Raw genomic sequence first — 19398 nt, forward strand, 5'->3', positions numbered from 1 at the left:
GGTGAAACCGATCGAGGTTCTGGCCAAGCTTTCAAAGAACAGAAACAAGAACAATTTCGAGACGATGCTTTCAAAAATATCAAATAACTCTAATAATTCAGGGTCCTTCAAAAAAGGCTAATATGAAATGGAAATTTCAAAGAATTGATATTCTAAACCCACTCAGCTTATTTCTGCTTCAAAAATTATAACCGACAGAGTTTCACTTTCAGGAAATAACTATTATTCTTGAAAATGAGTGAAAAAGATAATGCTTATGGACAAAAAAATCTCAGACAATGGCGGTAAATATACTTATCTTTTAGATTCTGAGCTAAAATTATATCTACTGACAAGAGTTACAATCAAATGGAAATATAGATGGTTGAAAAAGAATCGGAATCGAAAGTTATTGGAATACATCTGAATTTAATTTTACGTCTCCAATCAGAAGTTCATCTGATTTTCTTGTATTCTTGTTGAATTGGTCGTTGAGTTCCGGTCTAATTAGTGGCTGATTCGATTCATCTCCAGTTCAATATCATTTTCGAATGGTAACCAACGAGTTGACGAAATGTCACAACGTTTAGATGTCCTAATCAATTGATGTGCATTCGGAACATAAAGATCGACGATAGGAATTAAGGGTAATCAGTCAAGTTTCAATTCCTTTTCACATCTTGTTTTTATTAGACCAAGAAAATTGTTTGGGAGGTTAAACCGGAATTGATTATCAAAAGATTATAATCAAAAGTTGGGTTTCGAACAAAACAATTGAGTTTCGAACCCAGTTAATTGTTTTGGTATGGGCAAAAAATATTACATCAATAAATAAGATCCAAGAAAATTACAAATATTTGATTTTCTTCGTCTCACATCAAAAGTTTGTCCGATTTTCTTGTATTCTTGTTGAATTGCTCGTTGAGTTCTGGTCTAATTAGTGGCTGATTAGATTCATCTAAGTTTAAATTCATTGATTTATCATTTTGACGCGAGTCCTCATCGATATTGGTATCATTATTTGGTGAAATTTCGTTGAAATTCAAAACTTTTCCATTTGTCTGTGATCTTTGTCTTACCATGAGTCGTGAATTTTCAGGATTAGACTCACCAAATCGACGATCTGGCCCATTACGCCAGGTAAGAGGCGATCGACTGTTACTCGCCAGTACAATGGGCTCGCTAATTTCTTCACCTCTCAAGTCAGTAGACAAAAGTAAACTTGGTGTAGAAGATTTGAACATTTCGTCAAGTTTTTGATTCATTCGAACTGGTAAAAATTTATTCAGCGCTGAAGTGAAAAAAGATCGTTCACCGAGATTACGGTAAATTTCTCCGACATTGTCACCAAGATGCAGTTTAACTCGAGGATCAGAAGAGTCTTGAGGGAAACTGGAATAAAATGAGGGTCGACTTTGTACTCGAAGTGGACGGTAGTATTGTCGAACTGGTTCATCAGAAGTCCAAAGAGATGGACTTACAGGTCGACGGTTCCACAGGCCGGCCAAGGAAGAAAGAGAAGGCCTTTGGTCAGATGAAGGGGAAACGGTCGAATTAGAATCACTAACTCGACGATCAGGGACAGAAGTTGGTCGCCGATTCGATGACGAAGGAATATTGATGAAGGCTGGTGATTTGATGGAGGTTTATAATCGGGTGTTGAGTGACCATTAGATGACGAGTGATGTGTTGGTACTGTTTGGTATCGAGAAGTTGATGAATAATAACTGTTTGTACTGTGATAGTTTTGATTGTTGTGATAATTTGTTGATTGATATTGTGAAGTAGTTGAGTATGGTGATGGTGTTGTTGAGTATCGAGATGTCGAGTGATAACTAGAAGTAGTGTATTGGTTTCTATTTCCATTAGAACCTAAGTGAAAAACAAAAAAATAAGAAAAGGTTAATCATTAATTTCTTTCATTCTATCGATGGTAGTAAAGTTTTTTACCTCCACCGTAATTGTTTCCTTGTTGCTGAGGTCTATTCGGGTAAGTTTGTCCACTATTATTGTTGCCACCCTGATATTGAGTTCGATTGGAATTATTTGTGTATCCAGAGTTAGACCCTTGTTGAGTGCGATTATAACTGTTTTGTTCATAATTCGATCCCGTTTGATTGGTTTGGTGGTTCCATTGGTTCTGAGGTCGTGTTTGGTTTCGGTTATTCTGTCCATTATTAAATCGAGAGACTCCACCCTGGTTACTATCACCACGACAAGGGACAAAGTTCAATGTATTTCCACTTGAAACTGTATCAGATTGTTCTGGACATAAAACGGACGATTCATCTTGACGGATTCTATTGAAATTATAAAGCATAAATTAGAAGTTGTTGATCTTTATCTCATTCTCGCAACTCAAAACTCACTTTGGATCAATGTTACTCAAATACTTGATGGTCAATCGATCGATTATCATTTTTGGAGCAGAAATAAGCTTGAGTGGGTTTAGTACATCAATTCCTTGGAATTGCCATTTCATGGTAGCTCTTTTTAACGGCCCCAAGCTTTTCTCATATGTAACGAGATAAGTATATGTTTCACCGGGTTTAAAGCTCGAGAATGATTCTGAAACCTTGATTCCATCAGCTTTTCTCTTGGAACCATCAAGATCAAGAGTGAATGATCCAGTGTTAGAGTCAGAGTTGTTAGCCAAATGGATCTCAATTCCATAATGGTGAACTAAAAGAAGTGTCAAGAGATATTACAAATTTGGGATTAGTGATAATCAAAGAGATAATTAAAGTTATGGATCATTTGTAACTTACCACAATAAGGAGCTTTATCACTAGTCTTGTAATAGTATTTTTTGAAAGCATCGTCTCGAAATTGTTCTTGTTTCTGTTCTTTGAAAGCTTGGCCAGAACCTCGATCGGTTTCACCGAAAATTGAGAGAACAGCACATTTTATACCATCTTGACCACAATCGGTACAACGACCTTTCTCAAATTCATCGTAGTTTGAACATTGATAACCAACAAACTGACAATTCTCAGTTAAAGATTCAGGATTGACCAACATAAACCGAGGAGCAAAGTTGTGATTACATGCAACAGTCTCAGTTATTCCTAATTAAAATTAAAAGTAAACAGAGATTGACATTAGATTAGATTCTGGAAACAACAAAAAGAAATCAATATTAATCAATTACCTTTAATCAATCCTTGATTAAGAACATTGAATAATCCCTTTGTTTTACCACATGCTGGTTGACGATATCCTCCATTTGGATAGAAATCAATATCACCAACCGGGTCCTCTAATCCTAATCCTAATCAAGAAAAACAATAAATTCAGTAACACAATTAAAAAGAGTCACAATCAACATAATCAAATCTTCATTCAATCAAACTGTAAACCAGAAAAACGGTTAGTTTGAAATGGAAACACTAGAGGGCGACTCAAGATGTTCTTTTTTTTCTTCGTAAAAAAATTAACTTTAATTGCGTGATTTTGATTGAAGGCGATTCTTTATTTCAACTTACCTTCAAGAACGGCGTTCCCATAGTCAGTGTGAAGAGCGTCAACGTAATGAGCATCAGTAGGATCTAAACGAAGTGTAGTTGCATTCTTATAGAAACTCGGACCAGCGGGATCAAGACCAGTGATTCGTCCAATTTGTGGATTCTTGATTCGTTCACCTGTGTAACCGGACACATGAGCACCTAAACTGTGACCAATCAAATGGACATCGGAAAACTTCAAGCCCGAATATTGGTTAAGCTTCTTAATGAAATGAGCCATCGCTGCACCAACAACCCGAGTGTTAGCAACCGCTTGGAAATAGTTGAGTGTTTTTGCTCCATTGGACCAATCGACTCCGAAAACATTGTATCGATTTGGTTGACCTTCAAGAATTAAGTCTTTAATTCCCTGAAAAGATGTGTCAATTAAAGAGAAGGTAAGTAAATTACAGAATAACAAGATTAGCGTTTACAGTTGAACAGAAAATCGTTAATCACATCACATTAGAAAGACTGTGAAAATGTCGAGGAAAATACTCACTCCCATCCAATCCATTTCATTAAAAGAACTTGTAAATCCATGGATGATAAATTTAACCTTCTTTCGTGGATTAAATGGTGAATTGTTCAACTGGAATTGTTCTAAATTGTATTTGAAATCAATCGAACTGTATGGATTTTCCGATGTGTACAATCTAAATGTTATATTAATTTCCTCTGGACTTTGTGGTATAAATGTAATCGGTCTACCATTTAAATCAGCGAAATCACTTGTTCCAAAACAACCCAAGGCTCCGAAACATTTTTCAGAATTATCTGAATGACAAGACACAGAAAATCAAATTAACCATTCAAATAGCAATTCAATAGTACATTTTGTTAGTTAACTCGATCGATATTAGATTAATATGAGACGAGCAATCAACTACTTAGCGGATTAATCACAAAGTCAATTTATCTCAATTGTTGCAAGTATCAAATCAAATAGTTTCATGTGTATGCAACAATTAATTTCCTATTCAATGATTATCATGATCATCAGTTAATTGAACCTTAATTCAATTATCTATCAACCATTACTAGTCAATTTATTGAAAGGTAAATCATCATAATTAATCAAACATGTTAATATCAATGAATACAAAGTAATCATGATATGAAATAGGAAAGTTATTGATTGCCATTAATTAGATTTTAATATTATTCTAAATTGTTGATCAAGTCAATTTGTCTTGATACTGAAAAAGTAATTCAAATGACAATCAATTACTTTTATTGATAATTATTCAAATTGATGATTGAACTTAAAAGTAAAGGTTCTGATTAAATTAGATTTAAATTGCTAATTAACGTCGACAATTAAAAGAAATGACTTAAAGACATAAATACTAAAGACTTAATTGTCAAACTAGTATATCATCGTGCTAACAGTAACAATTAAGGAAAATCATTTCATCTAATCAAATCAACAATCATCTAGTTGATTAATATTGTTTACATTTTCTGGTTTATCTATGATATTTTTTAAGTTGCTAACAGCCTGAGGTGTAAATAATTAATTCACAAGGGCAAAATTGAGGATAATTAACTAATTCACTTGGTTGATAATCAAATAAATTAATGAGATGACATTGGTTAGTCTGATGAGCCAAAAATAGTTAATCAAATTGTTGATCAACTGATTGAATGTTGCACAATTTGCTCGGTAATTATTGATTAGATTTTACAATCTAATTAAACTAATAAACCATCGAGATTTACTTTAAGCTTTTAAATCAACAAATGTGATCAAAGAGTTAACAATCAAGAGATAGGATCAGGTAAACTAAATTAATTATTAATGATAAGTTAAAGTTACACTTAATCAATTAATCACTAAATGGATCAGTTAAATTGTTATTACTTACTGTTTGCAGTATCATTTGAATCCGAGTGGACAAGTTTAATTAGAAATGACAAGTAAAGCAAATATTGTAATGATTTTATCATTATGATGATTTATAAACAATTAAAAAAAAACAGAGACTCAACATCAAGATGATCAGTTAATCACAATTAATCAACTTCTCACAGAGAAGCAATTGAAAAGAAAAAGAAAAAGAAAAATATAAATGTATCAAAAGTTGCGAGCCAAAAATTAGTTAATTGTTTCTTTCAGTAATAAACTAATTGGTTTGTTGATTGTTGAGGGTTTAAATAAAGTTTAAAATTAAGTGAGTGAGTTAGTGAGTAGATGATGATGATAATCAAAGGAGAAGATAAAGAAAAAGTTAGAAGGAGGGAAAACAAAGACTAGAGGAGTGGTCAGTCTATTATTCACATTGACCAAAAGGGTATAACTAGTTTAGGGGGTTGATTTAATTTCTTGTGCACAATTAAAAGTAACAACAACAACAATCAACGTATAATAATGGATGTGAAAAAAAAGAGTTAACATCACACCGAATAAAAAAAGACCTCAGGCAATTTAACCAAGAATTAACTCTAAGAGAGAGAGAGAGAGAGAGAGATGATAAATGATGAAGATGTTTACATTATGATGATGATGATGATGATGATGAAAAAAAGAAAAGTTAACAAGGTCTCAGAGTAAAAGGACAGAAAAATTAAGTTGATGATGTTTGTTGTTCTTGAAACTGGTTTCATTATCATGCTAAGGATGAAGATGATGTTGATGATGATGATGATGATGAATATACAATTGTTGTCATCAACCTTATTCCCATATGAAGATTATGGTGATGAGGATGAACTTTTTTTTTCTACCGAATTTCTAATTTCAAATGTAATCCTAATCCTAAACAACAACAACAACAACAATCAGAAGCTTCATGAAAGTAATCGTGGTGTTTTCATGACGATCAAATTGATGCTATTACCTTGTTGGCATCTCTTTTTTGTTACCTTATCAATGAATATGATGATAGGGTTTTGATTATTTGGATTACATCAGTTTGATTGTCAATCAATTTTTGTATTTACTTGTAATACATAAACAACTTTGTGTATCCATTGAAAGTTGTTATCATTTCCATTTCCTCTTATCATGTTCATCATCTAATCCAATGAAAATACTAAATCATTTTCATGTTGATACACTTACTTACCTTGGATTAATCATCTTGAGATTATCTTAATATCTTTATGTTTAGTTGAAGATTTTGTTTGTTTACATTTATCAATTTGTCTGGTCAACTTGATGGTCATTCAGTTGGTTAGTTAGTTGAGATATTTGTTGATAATTTTTCATTGTTTCCATATCGATTTGATTACCTTTTTGTAAATTGATTAAATGAAAAGCGGAAAAAGGAAATGAAATGATGATCATCATCATCATTTTTCATTATCATCATTATTATCTTCCAATAAGCTTGACCTTTCATCGTTATAATAATGAAATCAATCAATAATATTAATCTCATATTCTGATAACAATTGTCTCAACAATGTTTACCTATTTGTTGATTATAATCATTAAATTGTTGCTTTAACATGAAAAAAAATTTCTTTTTCGTATTCAAAACAATAAAGTTAAATCGTGACTTGAAATTATCATGATAATGATAATGGTCAACAATCAAGATGATGATGAAATGATAGGTTGTTGTTTGCTGTTGCTGTTGATATGATAATGGTCAGTTTAATGGTCAGAGGAAATTGTGATTAACATGAATGAGAAAAGGAAAAAAAATCAAAATCAAAATCTCATCTCTTGTTGTGGAAAAATGATTATAAATTCAAATGATTAATTGTAATCATCATGATTAACAGGGTGTTCAGAGTTCAGAGAATATTTTTTATTTGTAATAATAATACTAAGATTGTATTTTGATTGTCTTCAATTAGAGTAATTGATTGAATTTAAATTGAAACTTTTTTCTTGCGATTCTCGTTTCCATGAAACTTATCCATCAATTTGCCTGAGGCAATATGAAAGATTATATTTCTCAATTGTTGAAGCATTGAGATTGAATTAAGTTCAGAGAAAATGAAATCAAAGTGAAATCAATTTAATTGTCAATAGGTGATCCCAATGATTGAAAATTCAAATTCAAATTCAAATATTATTAGTTCAATATTTTCTAGTGCTTTGAAAATCTCATTACAATTAACTGATTTTTTTAATTCAACTCAAAGGTTAACAACAACTAATCATTATAAGAAATTGATTAAATATTAATAAATGATACTGAATATGAACAGGAAGAAATTTTAATTACTATTAAAATGTAATCTTGTAATTGGCTAAATTGTTATAAATTGTTCAATTTGAATAATTGATCATTTTCAGCCCAAACAAAAGTAACAACAATTGTGAGTCAATTGAATTATTCATGTTAACAATTAAGGTTCAATGTGTTGATTAACAGTCAATTCCCGGTGATTCAGATAACAACAAGAATCCAAATTATTACAATTAATATTCAATAGTCAATATAATGTAATGTAAATATTAATAGTAATCAAAAAAGGAAACCTAATGATTAAAACTAAATCAAATATTTGATTATGATAATTGAACTAAAATGAAGGAGGAAGAAGATTAAATTTAACGTTCATCTTGATAGATGGTTTGTTTTTACTTAAGATCTGGTTCCTAGATGATGATGTTAATCATCCTCTTCCTTTTTTCATCCTCATCCTCATCCTCATCTTTACATCTTATCATCCTGATCATCATTGTGAACCCATGGAAAGCAAATAAAAAACCTTTGAAATCTATTGTTCCAGTCTGAAGGTACATCTTATTACATTATCAATATGAAAGTGTTGAACATGAATTATTAGAGAGTAAAATAAAGAGGAAGACAAGATGATAATGAAGATAAAGACGATGATGGTAATGATGAAAGATATAACTGAGAGATACCTTGAAAAATGATCTTTATGGAACAACAAAGAGAAGAGCTAAAAGCCAGGAGAGTTGACAAAAATTGTTCGAATGACATGGAGTGAGAGAGAAAAGGATATAAAGGTAATAAGACGAAAGGGGAGAAATGTAAGATGATAAGAGAGAAGATGGGGAAAAAAAAGAAAGTAAAGAAAGAGAAAAACAAATGAAAGACAAAAGGCATGACTGAAACGAATTCACCATGTTTAGTATCAATTTCATGTGAGGAGGAAAAAACGAGGACTCGAACTCATTGGGAAGCCTCAGAATTGTGAGTCGACTCATTTTCATTTGTTATAACTTTTTTAGCTTTTCTCAATATTCCCATAGGAAAATGATGATGGAGGAAAAAAGAAGATAAAGAAAGAAAGAAAGAAAGAAAGAAAGAGAGAGAGAGAGAGAAATGATGATAAGTAAAAGGCAACTGAATAGACCGCTCGTAAATCCAATGATAATGTCGATTGAGTTTGGAGTTTGTTTTTTTTCACTCCCAGGATATGAAAAGTATTCTTACCATTAAACTGAATGTTATTCATCATTTCTCATTAAAATGATTAACTTGATTGTGATGAAAATTAATAAATATTTATATATAAACGTTAACCAATAGATAATAATAAATTAAAATCCAATGGATTGTAACCAGCAAACGATAATCAATCAACAATCAACCATGTAAAAGGCTCAAAAATCAACAACTAATCAGTTTTTTCGTGTCTTGTTAATTGTTCATCATCTCTTTTGTCCTAAATTGTTTCTTTTTCTGCCAATACAATCACAATAATAAACCTAAGCCTTATCATCATCATCATAATCATCAACCTAATTGCAATATTACCTGAATAATCAGTCGACTATTAATACAACGATAATATTCAAATTCCTTATTATTTATCAATGAATCAAATTTGATATAATTTGTTTCCATTAATCTTGATTGCGTTTCTCCTTAATCTTCAATTTAATCAATTGTTATCACCTTATTTTCATTTCTAGTTTCAAGTTTGTTCATTTTACTTTTATTCTGGTTTTCATTATATCTCCCATGTTATATTACATGTAACCAGAATTTAAACTCATTCCACAAATATTGTTAACCATTACATTTTCTGGATCGATACTAAAATCCACTGGACCTTGACTTAGCAGTGAAAATAAGAGTCTCTCAATCCTTCATAACATTTACTTTACCCTTTCTAATCCTTTTAATCTCATCCTTAATCTTAAAGTAAATTCTAATCGACATCATCATCATCATCATGGTCAAATTAATTCCATTGAGAAATTTTATTCTTCAAAAATTAGCCCTTGTGATTATCATCCTCATCTTATCGATGGTTAATATTTATATTAAAGGTAAATAAACAAATCTAATTCTTAATCTAAATCCTTCACCTTGTTAATCAAGTTACAAATCTTAAATCAAATAACCTTCAACCTTTATAACTTCATGTCTTATATTGTTTACCAAATAAAAACAAGAAAATTATTCTGATTAAGATGAATGTTAATTAAACACCTCAAGTATTCAAATCTCAACGATAATCCGAGAGAGAGAGAGGAAAATTTGAATTAATAACAATCAGATAATAAAACATATTATATAATCAGTGGGAGATTAAACAATGAATTCAATGTATTATCATGATAATCATGTAAAGGTTATCAGGTTAATGAGTTTATTTTTATCTCTATGATAATTAATATAAACTAATAATAATACTTATTGAATTGTTTCACTTTATTATTGCCTTAATTTGAAATGGTTAATCCCTTAGATTGGATTAAGTTACAAATACAATGTTAACAAAGTTCAGTAATAATTTTCAGCACTGAATTTTATCAGAATGAAATAATAATAATCATGAAGTAATAGTATAAGAACTGAATGAGATTATTGATTCATTTCCATGGTACAATTGAATGTATCCCATGAAAAATCAATAACCTTTTTTAAATGTATTATATTCAGTTACAGAGTTGATTCAGTTAAATTATTTTGTATTCATTGTTAAATTTTAGACAGATCCTTAATTATATCAATGGATAATATTATTACCTTGGTCAGGGTGAAAATACTTTTTAGTTAATTAGTGAATTTGTCACCATGGTAACCAAAATCTTCAGGGAATCTGAGATATCATGGTGATATTATTTATTTTTATTCAATAATATTATTATTTCTAGATTGTTGTTATTGTTATTCAATGAAAATATAGTCAATTGTTCATTTAGATACATGAATATTGTATTACAATGCTATTAGTGTTAATTGTGATAATTATGTTGATAATGTTCATCATCAACTTGATTGTTATTCAATCTTGTATTGATAGTCAATGTATTTATTACTTTATGATAACTTGAAAGTTAATCACAATTACCTTATAATTGTTACAATTTGTTTGATTTACAGTTCAATAATCAGCAACATCAGTTCAACAATTAATTCTGTTAAATTTAATCAATTATTAATGAGATTTGAATCATTATTGAGTAAAGATGATTCAATCGTAATAGGAATTGGCAGTTCAATTTTCTGGTCCTTTTCCATTGAGAGTTGATTACAATTGACACTAATTTGTTGATGGTTTCAATTAAATTTAGTGTATTACATTGATAGTATCCTTTTGATTCTTGATTAATTTAATCACAACAATTATCGAGAGTTTGAATTTCTTTCATTATCATTTAATTATTTATAATTCTAGGAAATTGGAAGACAAATAATTCTGATAATGATGATACTGGACAATCGAGAATCATTAATCAACAATTAAAAGAAAATAATGATAATGAAATAATTAACAACTTGAAGACAATCAATGATCATGAAAAGTTGACACAATCAAAATTAGTGGGAAAATTATTGTTAAATTATAATAACAATGATAATAATCAAGAAAATATAAATAATCCAGAATATCGTGGAGTTGATATTGTTAGAAGGACAATCAAATCAATAGAAGAAAATCAAAATAATCAATTAAATGTACTACAATCAAGACGAAAACGTAGAAATCTTTTGACAATCAATGAAAAAGATAATCAATCATCACCAACACAATCAACTTCCGTCTCAAATGATGAAACCAATGGAGAGATCAAAGTTAATACAAGTGAACCAATTCAACCAACTAAATCACCTAAAACTAAGACACGAAAATCCAAATCCAAATCAAAATCAAAACCATCAACGGAAGGTGAAGGGTCAACATCAACATCAACAACCCCAACCACAACCACAACCACAACACCATCATCAACATCAACCAATGAAACTAATCCAGAATCTGGTAAACCCAAAACCGGGAAAAAAAAGAAAACAAAATCCAAAAAAGTTACACAAGAATCAAAGTAATTATCAATACCGATTCTATTTTTATGCTTTATATTGTTGAAAATTAATTTCCCTTGTCAATTCTGATCAGTTAATCACAATTTAATTCAACGCTCCTTGAGAATCATACTAACCACAACTCAATTGAAACTACTCCTCGGATTGTTAACCAACTATTAATTTTGATTAAGTAGCTAAGGTTACCAGTCAGGAATAAATTAGATTAACATCAGATTAAAGAAATGATTAACTGGTCAGCTTATTATTATCAAGGTACATCATCAGATATGATTAACAAATTGTGATACATTAAGTGAATACAAAAACAAACTAAATCTTTAATCTAATACCAAAATGTTTAATTCATGATTCTATTATCTTATTGATTGTTGTTGATTAAATTCTAGAAATGATACTATAACTGAATCGCCGGTAACAATACGAAGTCACCTTCCACCTAAAACAATGATTCCATTAATTAAGAACGTTAAAATTAAGGACTGTACGGCTCCGGCCTACAAAGAGTTTCCGAACGATATATTTGGTAATAAGGCTCGAAAACACGGCGCGGTCATTGTTCACATCGCGGTTGCTTGTTATATGTTTTACTGTTTGGCAATTGTTTGTGATCATTATTTCTTAACCTCACTGGAAGAATGTTCATCGGTAAGTTAATTGTTAACAATTAATTGTTCCATTTACTCTAATTTAAGACTTAATTAACGCTCTCTTTTGTAGAGACTCAATCTATCATCGGATGTTGCTGGTGCTACTTTAATGGCCGCTGGTTCATCGGCTCCTGAGCTTTTCACAGCAATTCTAGGTATGGGTTTCAATCAGTTGATTACTCTGCTTAATTGTTATAACTAATTTACTTGGTGTGTTGATTTGAATAGGTGTATTCGTGGCCAAAGGTGATGTCGGCACTGGAACCATTGTTGGTTCCGCTGTTTTCAATATACTTTTTGTTATTGGTCTTTGTGGTGTTTTAACAGGTAAATTGATTTAATTTGATTTAATTCGAACCGTTTTTCCAATAATCACCTTAATTGTTTATCATCATCACAAAATGGTGTCAATTGTTTGTGTGTTTGTCTTGATAATTAAGCTTTCACCTTTCCAAAACTTTCATTCACTTGAATAAACTAATTTCTGGTTAATTAAGTTTTCATCTTCATCTCCTTACAAGGTTAATCAATTAATCACTTAGAGTTGATTGTTTTTTTTTCTCGTTTCACTCAACTCACTCAAATAACCAATTCATCCAGCAATTTAATACCAAACTTGATTAGTTGATTAGTTTTACCATTAAAATCATTATATCTTCCAAGCCAATACCAACAATCAACGCTAGTTAATCCCAAAGGAAAATTTTTAAACACAATCAACTTAAATATTAAACTAAATTACACTTATCCATTAACTAACATTATATTGTTGTTGTTGTAACAATCAACATTATCCAAATAGTTAAGATTAATGATTAATCATAATAATAAACTTGCTGGTTTCTTGAGTTTTTTGTAATCTCTTCTTGATGATTTATTGATTGTCATCGACATAATTGTTAATCATAAAGTCATATTTAGGTTAGCTTATTGTTATCATCGTTGATTGGACATATTTTAAATTGAAAATGAGTTGATTTACTTAAAGTTTTCAAACTGAATTTAATTAATACTTCAAAAGTAAATCAATTAATAATTACATTGATGTTGTAACAGTTATAAAGAAAAATTAACAACATTGTAATATTGATTGGTCGTTACTGTTATTGTTTAATTGTTTCTAATGGTGATAATTAACAACAATTATTTGAAAATTGTCTCATTAATTTTACTTTTCTCCTGAATAATTTAGCCTCGACTGTTTTAACTTGGTGGCCAGTTGCAAGAGACTCAAGTTACTACACATTCACAGTTTTAGTCCTCATATTGGTCAGTATTTGTTATTACTGGACATTGATGATAATTGTTATTAACTGTTTTCTAATATTATATTCATCTAAAGGTTTCATATGATGGCGAAGTGACAACTTTTGAATCGGCACTTATGCTGATATTTTATGTTGGTTATATTGTTCTGATGCATTTTAACCATCAAATTCGTGATCTGGTCACTACCAAATTAAAAGAAAGAGGTTTTCTGGCCACTATACAAGAGGAAGTGGGAGAAATTGATGAAATTAAGCCACAAAGTCAATCAGTTGCTTATTACCAATCAATGCAAGGTAATCTCAATAATTTAACTAAGAAAAAAACTTCGTAGACTTTGATCAATACGTTCATCAAATGTTCAATCTTTGTCTCTATATAAATATCACAATTACTAAATTGTTACAACAAAAAATTTGTCTCCCTCTTAATTAGTGGATGAATGGGGTTATAGTAATCAACAGGCAATTAGTAACAATTACAATAACTACAATTCCTATGGTAATTCATATTCAAACACTGGTGGTTACTCTTATTCCTCTGGTTTACCTCCATCCATGGACCCAAATAAAGTGTCTCTCTACGAAGCAGCTCAGATCGTTATAATCAAACATAAGCGTCTATTTCCGGCCATTTCTCGTTTCCGGGCTGCAGCAAATTACACAATCTCAGTTAACCGTAAACAAAATGGTAGTAACAATAATAGAAGTCAAAAACAACGACAGCAACAATTTAACTATAAAACAGGAGACGGCGATTCAACGGCAGGTTTATCCAAATTAGCCCGTGAAAGGATAACCTCAAGTCCTAATGTTGATGACTGGTCACTCGTACCTAATCCAGTAGTTGAAGGATGGTTACCAGTAATTAGATGGTGTATCATTGCCCCTTTACATGCAACCCTATTCTACACGATTCCTAATTGTAAAACAAGAAGTAACCTTTTCCTGGCCACTTTTCTCATGTCCGTCTTTTGGATTGCAGTTTTTTCCTACATCATGGTTTGGATGGTAAGTAGTGGTCATTATCATGATGAAAAAAAAGATAATAGGAAAATTAAATGTAAACCAAAACATTATTCAGATCACCTAGATAAGATATAAATAACAAGAAAGAAAAACGTTTCTGTTAATCAACCAGCAATTAGAAAGTTTCAAAGTTAATTAAGGTGAAAAGTTTTCATTGATAACTTTTGTTTGTCTTTTTGCTCATTCATCTAATAGGTAACTCTTGTTGGATTTACCTTCGGAATACCAGATAGTATAATGGGAATAACTTTCCTTGCTGCAGGAACATCGATACCTGATGCATATGCATCGATTCACGTCGCTCGACAGGTAAATTGAATTCACAATCAATTCATCTTGAACCTTCTCATTGAAATAAACTAACCTGTTCTCGGTTAATCTTTAGGGTCAAGGAGATATGGCTGTGTCCAACTCGATAGGAAGTAATGTTTTCGATATCCTTGTTGGTTTAGCACTTCCCTGGTTCGTTGAGACGGCACTTTGGCAACCCGGAACTACTGCGAGCATCAATAGTCGAGGATTATTTTATGCTATCATTTTATTATTTCTTTCCCTTTGTGTGACCATTTTCCTCTTCCATCATAATAACTGGACACTTAATCCTAAATTGGGATATGCCTTACTTGCCACTTATGCTGTTTTCCTTGTCTTTTGTGGAGCTCTTGAGCTTAATCTACTTGGTTACGTTAATCCAGTTATGTGTGATGAATGAGCGTCTTAATCATTATTATTATCGTTATGATTGTATGTATCATCAATGTAGCTTTATTTATCTTAATGATGGACACTCAACTTTTTATTTGAAAATCAAAGAGCCAATTTTGTGTGACAATCGCGATTAACGGTAAATTTAAGTGATGAAAACAAAACTTTTCAACAACTACAAACCTTGTTGTTAAATTGTCACTTAATTGTTGATCATGTAAAAGATAACAAATCTGATATCTATTGGAAATTAAAACAATTAATAATCTACCATTAAATTTAATTGTAATAAACAATCAAGTTCAAAGATTTGTAGTGTGTTTTTTGTGTAATCAATTGATTTAACTAAATCAAATGAGCAATATTAATATTTAAACCAATCAAATGATATGAATTATGTACATTAAGATTCAACTACCAAAATTAAAGAGACAATTTAAAATTACAACAATTAACACTTGGCTTTTATATTATGTGTATATTAGTTGATTGTGTTTCTTAATCATGAGGAGAGGGGAAATTTGAATTTATCAATTGAATTGTTAACAATTAGATTGCCAATTAAGTTAAATCTTATTTGTACGATTGTTGACCCAAACAATTGAACAGAATGATTAAATGTTATTCGTACAATCAACTTAACAATTAGTTGACAACCTTGAGATTGTGATATTTGATTAACTATTAACACTAGGAGTTATTTTCCCATTTAAATCATTCTGGTGTTTGTCCTTGATTGTTGCAAGAGTTTCATTTCATTTCTAGAAATCAAATTATCAGATCAACTATTATAATTGACAATCAATTTTAATCTCAATTTTTTTGGTAAATTTACCAATCAACATAATAGAAATGATGAAATATATAGTAAATTAAATCCTCTTATGTTATCACAATCAATTCACATCATCTTCAAGGTTAATCAAACAATCAATTTTGATTATTTACCAATCATAGTTATATTTATTTACCTTGAAAAAAAATAACTTATTTTCTTAGTCTTGACAATTTAAAAAACTAAAATCAACAATAAACTTTTAATTTGATTTGTTAATCAATTAGTTACCTTGATTATTTAATGTTTCTCTTTTTCATTGATTAGTTAATTAGTTTATTAACTTTGTCTCAATTAAATCAGGTTAGAATTTGATTTTCTGTGATTAGTTGATTCATCTTGATACTTTTTACTTTTCAACAATTAAATCAAATTTCTCGGTCATGGTTAACGGGAAGGAATTAACTGCTCAACTAATTTATCGCTCTCATCGCAATTAAACTTGAACATTACTCGTTAATCATTAACCACAAGTATCAACTATTCAACGTTACGAACTTTTTTCTTGCAAACAATTAACTAATTGCATGTTGAATTCACTTCTGGTTTTCGGTTGATTATTTAATTGATCAGCTGCTCTATTTAATTGCTATTGACCTTTGTCACTGCAATCAACAGATTGACAATTAAATCACCAACTAATTGATTATAATTAGTCTTTTCTTCAACAATCTGAGTTTTCATTGATAACATTTCAAGCCCTTGAAATTATTTAATTGTAAATCTTAATCGGATTTGAGGGTTTGAATAATTTAGGTTAATCCTTTGGGTAAATAATGTAAATCAAAGTTTAAACCACAATTTGTTTGAGTAACGTATAATTGTTGCAATCCGAAACAATTATTTAATTGTTAATCAATATATTGATTTGAGTTCATTTACCAGTTTAACTGTTGAAACCATTTCCAAGTTTGATTATATGTTTAGGATTTAATCAATTTAATCTTTGATTGTTATCAACCTTAATCAACCCTCCGAATCAAATATACAATACAATTAAGATCATTAAACGGTCTAATTGTCAGTGATTAATCAACAATTGGTTTTGAACATGAAAATGATCAGAAATTAAATCATGATCATTGTTAATTATTGAATCACAATTTAGGTAAAGCGAAAGTTAAAACAATAACAATCAACGTAAACACAAGATGATTAACAATTTAAAATGTTAATTTAATGAATTTCTTGCTCCTGATTCAGTTGTATTCCTTGACCGAGTTAATTTAAAACATAATAGTTAATCATTGGAATCACATCAAGGATAATTAAATTGATGATCGAGTGGCAAGAAAAAGAAAAAGGTTCACCTTCAATGTGCACGGAAGGAAATTGATTGAAATACAACAATTGATGATGAGGAAGAAATTAATTAATGACAATTAGATCCAAAGACTATTAAATCATATGTTGAATGACAAGATGAGGATGATAAAGAAGATGATGGAAATCTATCTTCATGTTCTCTCTTTTTTTCTTTTGTCTCATCTAAAGAAACAAAAGTAAAATGAATTCCCAGAGTTACATGATTTGATTTGATTCTCAAGGATTGATTGATAGTTGATTGTTGTGGTACAAGTTTTTAAACACACCTTGATGGCTGATGTAATTTGTTGAACAATTAATGTTGATTGTTGTTGCAAAGACAATTAATTCACTAATTGTCGGATCTTTTCAGTTTGGTTCCAATGGAAGAGCTTTTTTCTTGGTGAGTTAAGTGGATAACCATTATAACGATTAACTCGTTACCTGATTCCTTTGGTATTTTCCGTGTTTTCTTTAATCATCATTATCGTTGTGAGATTATCTGACAGTCTATTGGTAAGAATAGGAAGAGAAGCCTTGAATATCTTTCGAAAGCGAGAGAAATGAAGGAAATGAGAAGGATAAATCCTTAGGAATAGTGAATAAGTAGGAAGATAATGATGAGATGGATGACTAGATGATGAAAGAGTTTGTTCTCAGGAGAGAGTATTCATCCAAATGAGGTTTCCATTGTTCATCAAATTGATTGTTTATGTTGATTCGTTGTATTATTAAGTCTTTAGGTTCTATTTATATGTAGTTTTGTTTATGTAAGTGGATCTTTCGTCGAATCAGCATCTTTGTTGATTAAGTCTTAATGATCAGATTAGATGAAGAAAATAACAAATTAATTGAGTAAAATTATCTTCTATTTATGTCCATATTATCCACAGCATCTTCTAACCACTCGACGCCCACGACGTTCATTATATTCAGAATTTTGTTGGCGATTCAATGTACATAATTCATCTAATAATTCGTAGAAAGCTTTCCAATGTCTATTAAAACAAAACGAAAAGAAAAAAAATCAAATTAGATCAAGTCGCTAATTGTTAATTGTCATTTAAAAGGTCAATTGTTGTGAGATATTTGATTATCGGTTCAAATTCAATTGTTTGTTTGAATAGGAACCAAGATTGTTGAGCGTAAAGACAAGTTTCACTTTTTTAGGTCATGAACCGGTTAAATAACTGTCTATTATTATTATTATCATTTATAAACTTTAAACCAGAAATTAAAGTCATTAAACTAATTACAATCAACGGGGAAATTAAGTTAGTCTAAAAATTGCTGGTCCGGTAAAGCGACTGGTCAAACGGCTTTAAGATGAAACTAAAATAACATCACTGACCTGGTAACTATTTTTAAATCTTTCTCATCAAATGTTAGTTAAATTTGTTACATTCAATTAAAATCAATACAATTAAAAACTTTAGATCTAAATTGTATTCTAACTGTAGTTACAAATACAAATCTCACCTCAAAGATTGGACAATATGAGAGGTAAGTGAATGTTAATTGAAATCGGTGGGAAGAAATTGTAATGATTGTGAACTAATGCTGATCAACAGCAAATTTTATGTATTTTCACACTAATTGTTACAAATAATCAAGAAGGTGAACATAAATATAAATGAAAGACAATTAATAAACAAAATGGACTCACATGTTAGTAAGAAATGTAACAAGATAAATCGGAAAATAGAAATGATTGTAAAACCAATTCTCTGTTTAAGATAAGCTTGAGACAATTTACTTGACCATGTTAACAAAATTATCACCCAATTGGTTATGATGATTATTAATTATCATGTTTCTAATTAAATCAACATTAATTTGAGAAAAAAAAACTTACCTAATAAATTCACTAATTGAGATAAGAAATGTCCTTAAAAATATTCCAATAAAATACAAATT

At 30.1% G+C, this 19398-nt stretch overlaps 2 protein-coding genes and 1 long non-coding RNA gene across 5 annotated transcripts; 1 reads left to right on the forward strand and 2 right to left on the reverse strand.

Annotated features, from left to right (window-relative positions):
* Positions 1 to 1316: 1316 nt before the first annotated feature.
* LOC128388366 (pancreatic lipase-related protein 2-like) lies at positions 1317 to 5805 on the reverse strand. The gene is made up of 8 exons (XM_053347755.1): positions 5351 to 5805; positions 3985 to 4259; positions 3465 to 3852; positions 3131 to 3250; positions 2748 to 3047; positions 2349 to 2661; positions 1930 to 2279; positions 1317 to 1851 (listed from the first exon to the last, which is right to left on the reverse strand). The coding sequence occupies exons 1-8, from the start codon at positions 5430 to 5432 to the stop codon at positions 1457 to 1459; spliced, it is 2223 nt and encodes a 740-aa protein (XP_053203730.1). The 5' UTR covers positions 5433 to 5805; the 3' UTR covers positions 1317 to 1456.
* Positions 3739 to 15648, forward strand: LOC128388364 (sodium/potassium/calcium exchanger 4-like). Of its 3 annotated transcripts, none has more exons than XM_053347754.1 (11): positions 3739 to 3880; positions 9564 to 9690; positions 11046 to 11691; positions 12082 to 12340; positions 12413 to 12497; positions 12571 to 12669; positions 13535 to 13611; positions 13685 to 13904; positions 14044 to 14618; positions 14832 to 14945; positions 15022 to 15648. In XM_053347754.1, the coding sequence occupies exons 2-11, from the start codon at positions 9594 to 9596 to the stop codon at positions 15346 to 15348; spliced, it is 2499 nt and encodes an 832-aa protein (XP_053203729.1). In that variant the 5' UTR covers positions 3739 to 3880; positions 9564 to 9593; the 3' UTR covers positions 15349 to 15648. The 3 variants fall into 3 exon arrangements, with proteins under 3 accessions (XP_053203729.1, XP_053203728.1, XP_053203727.1); XM_053347753.1 differs by having other exon boundaries at positions 3743 to 3880; positions 8945 to 9690; XM_053347752.1 differs by lacking the exon at positions 3739 to 3880 and having other exon boundaries at positions 7870 to 9690.
* A 1571-nt stretch (positions 15649 to 17219) lies between these two features.
* Positions 17220 to 19398, reverse strand: LOC128388368 (uncharacterized). Its single transcript, XR_008325272.1, has 2 exons — positions 19337 to 19398; positions 17220 to 18479 (listed from the first exon to the last, which is right to left on the reverse strand). It is a non-coding gene; the product is annotated as an uncharacterized LOC128388368 (long non-coding RNA).

This window comes from Panonychus citri, unplaced genomic scaffold (assembly GCF_014898815.1).
Source record: "Panonychus citri isolate SS breed McGregor unplaced genomic scaffold, ASM1489881v1 Contig00097, whole genome shotgun sequence".
NCBI classification, from domain to species: domain Eukaryota; kingdom Metazoa; phylum Arthropoda; class Arachnida; order Trombidiformes; family Tetranychidae; genus Panonychus; species Panonychus citri.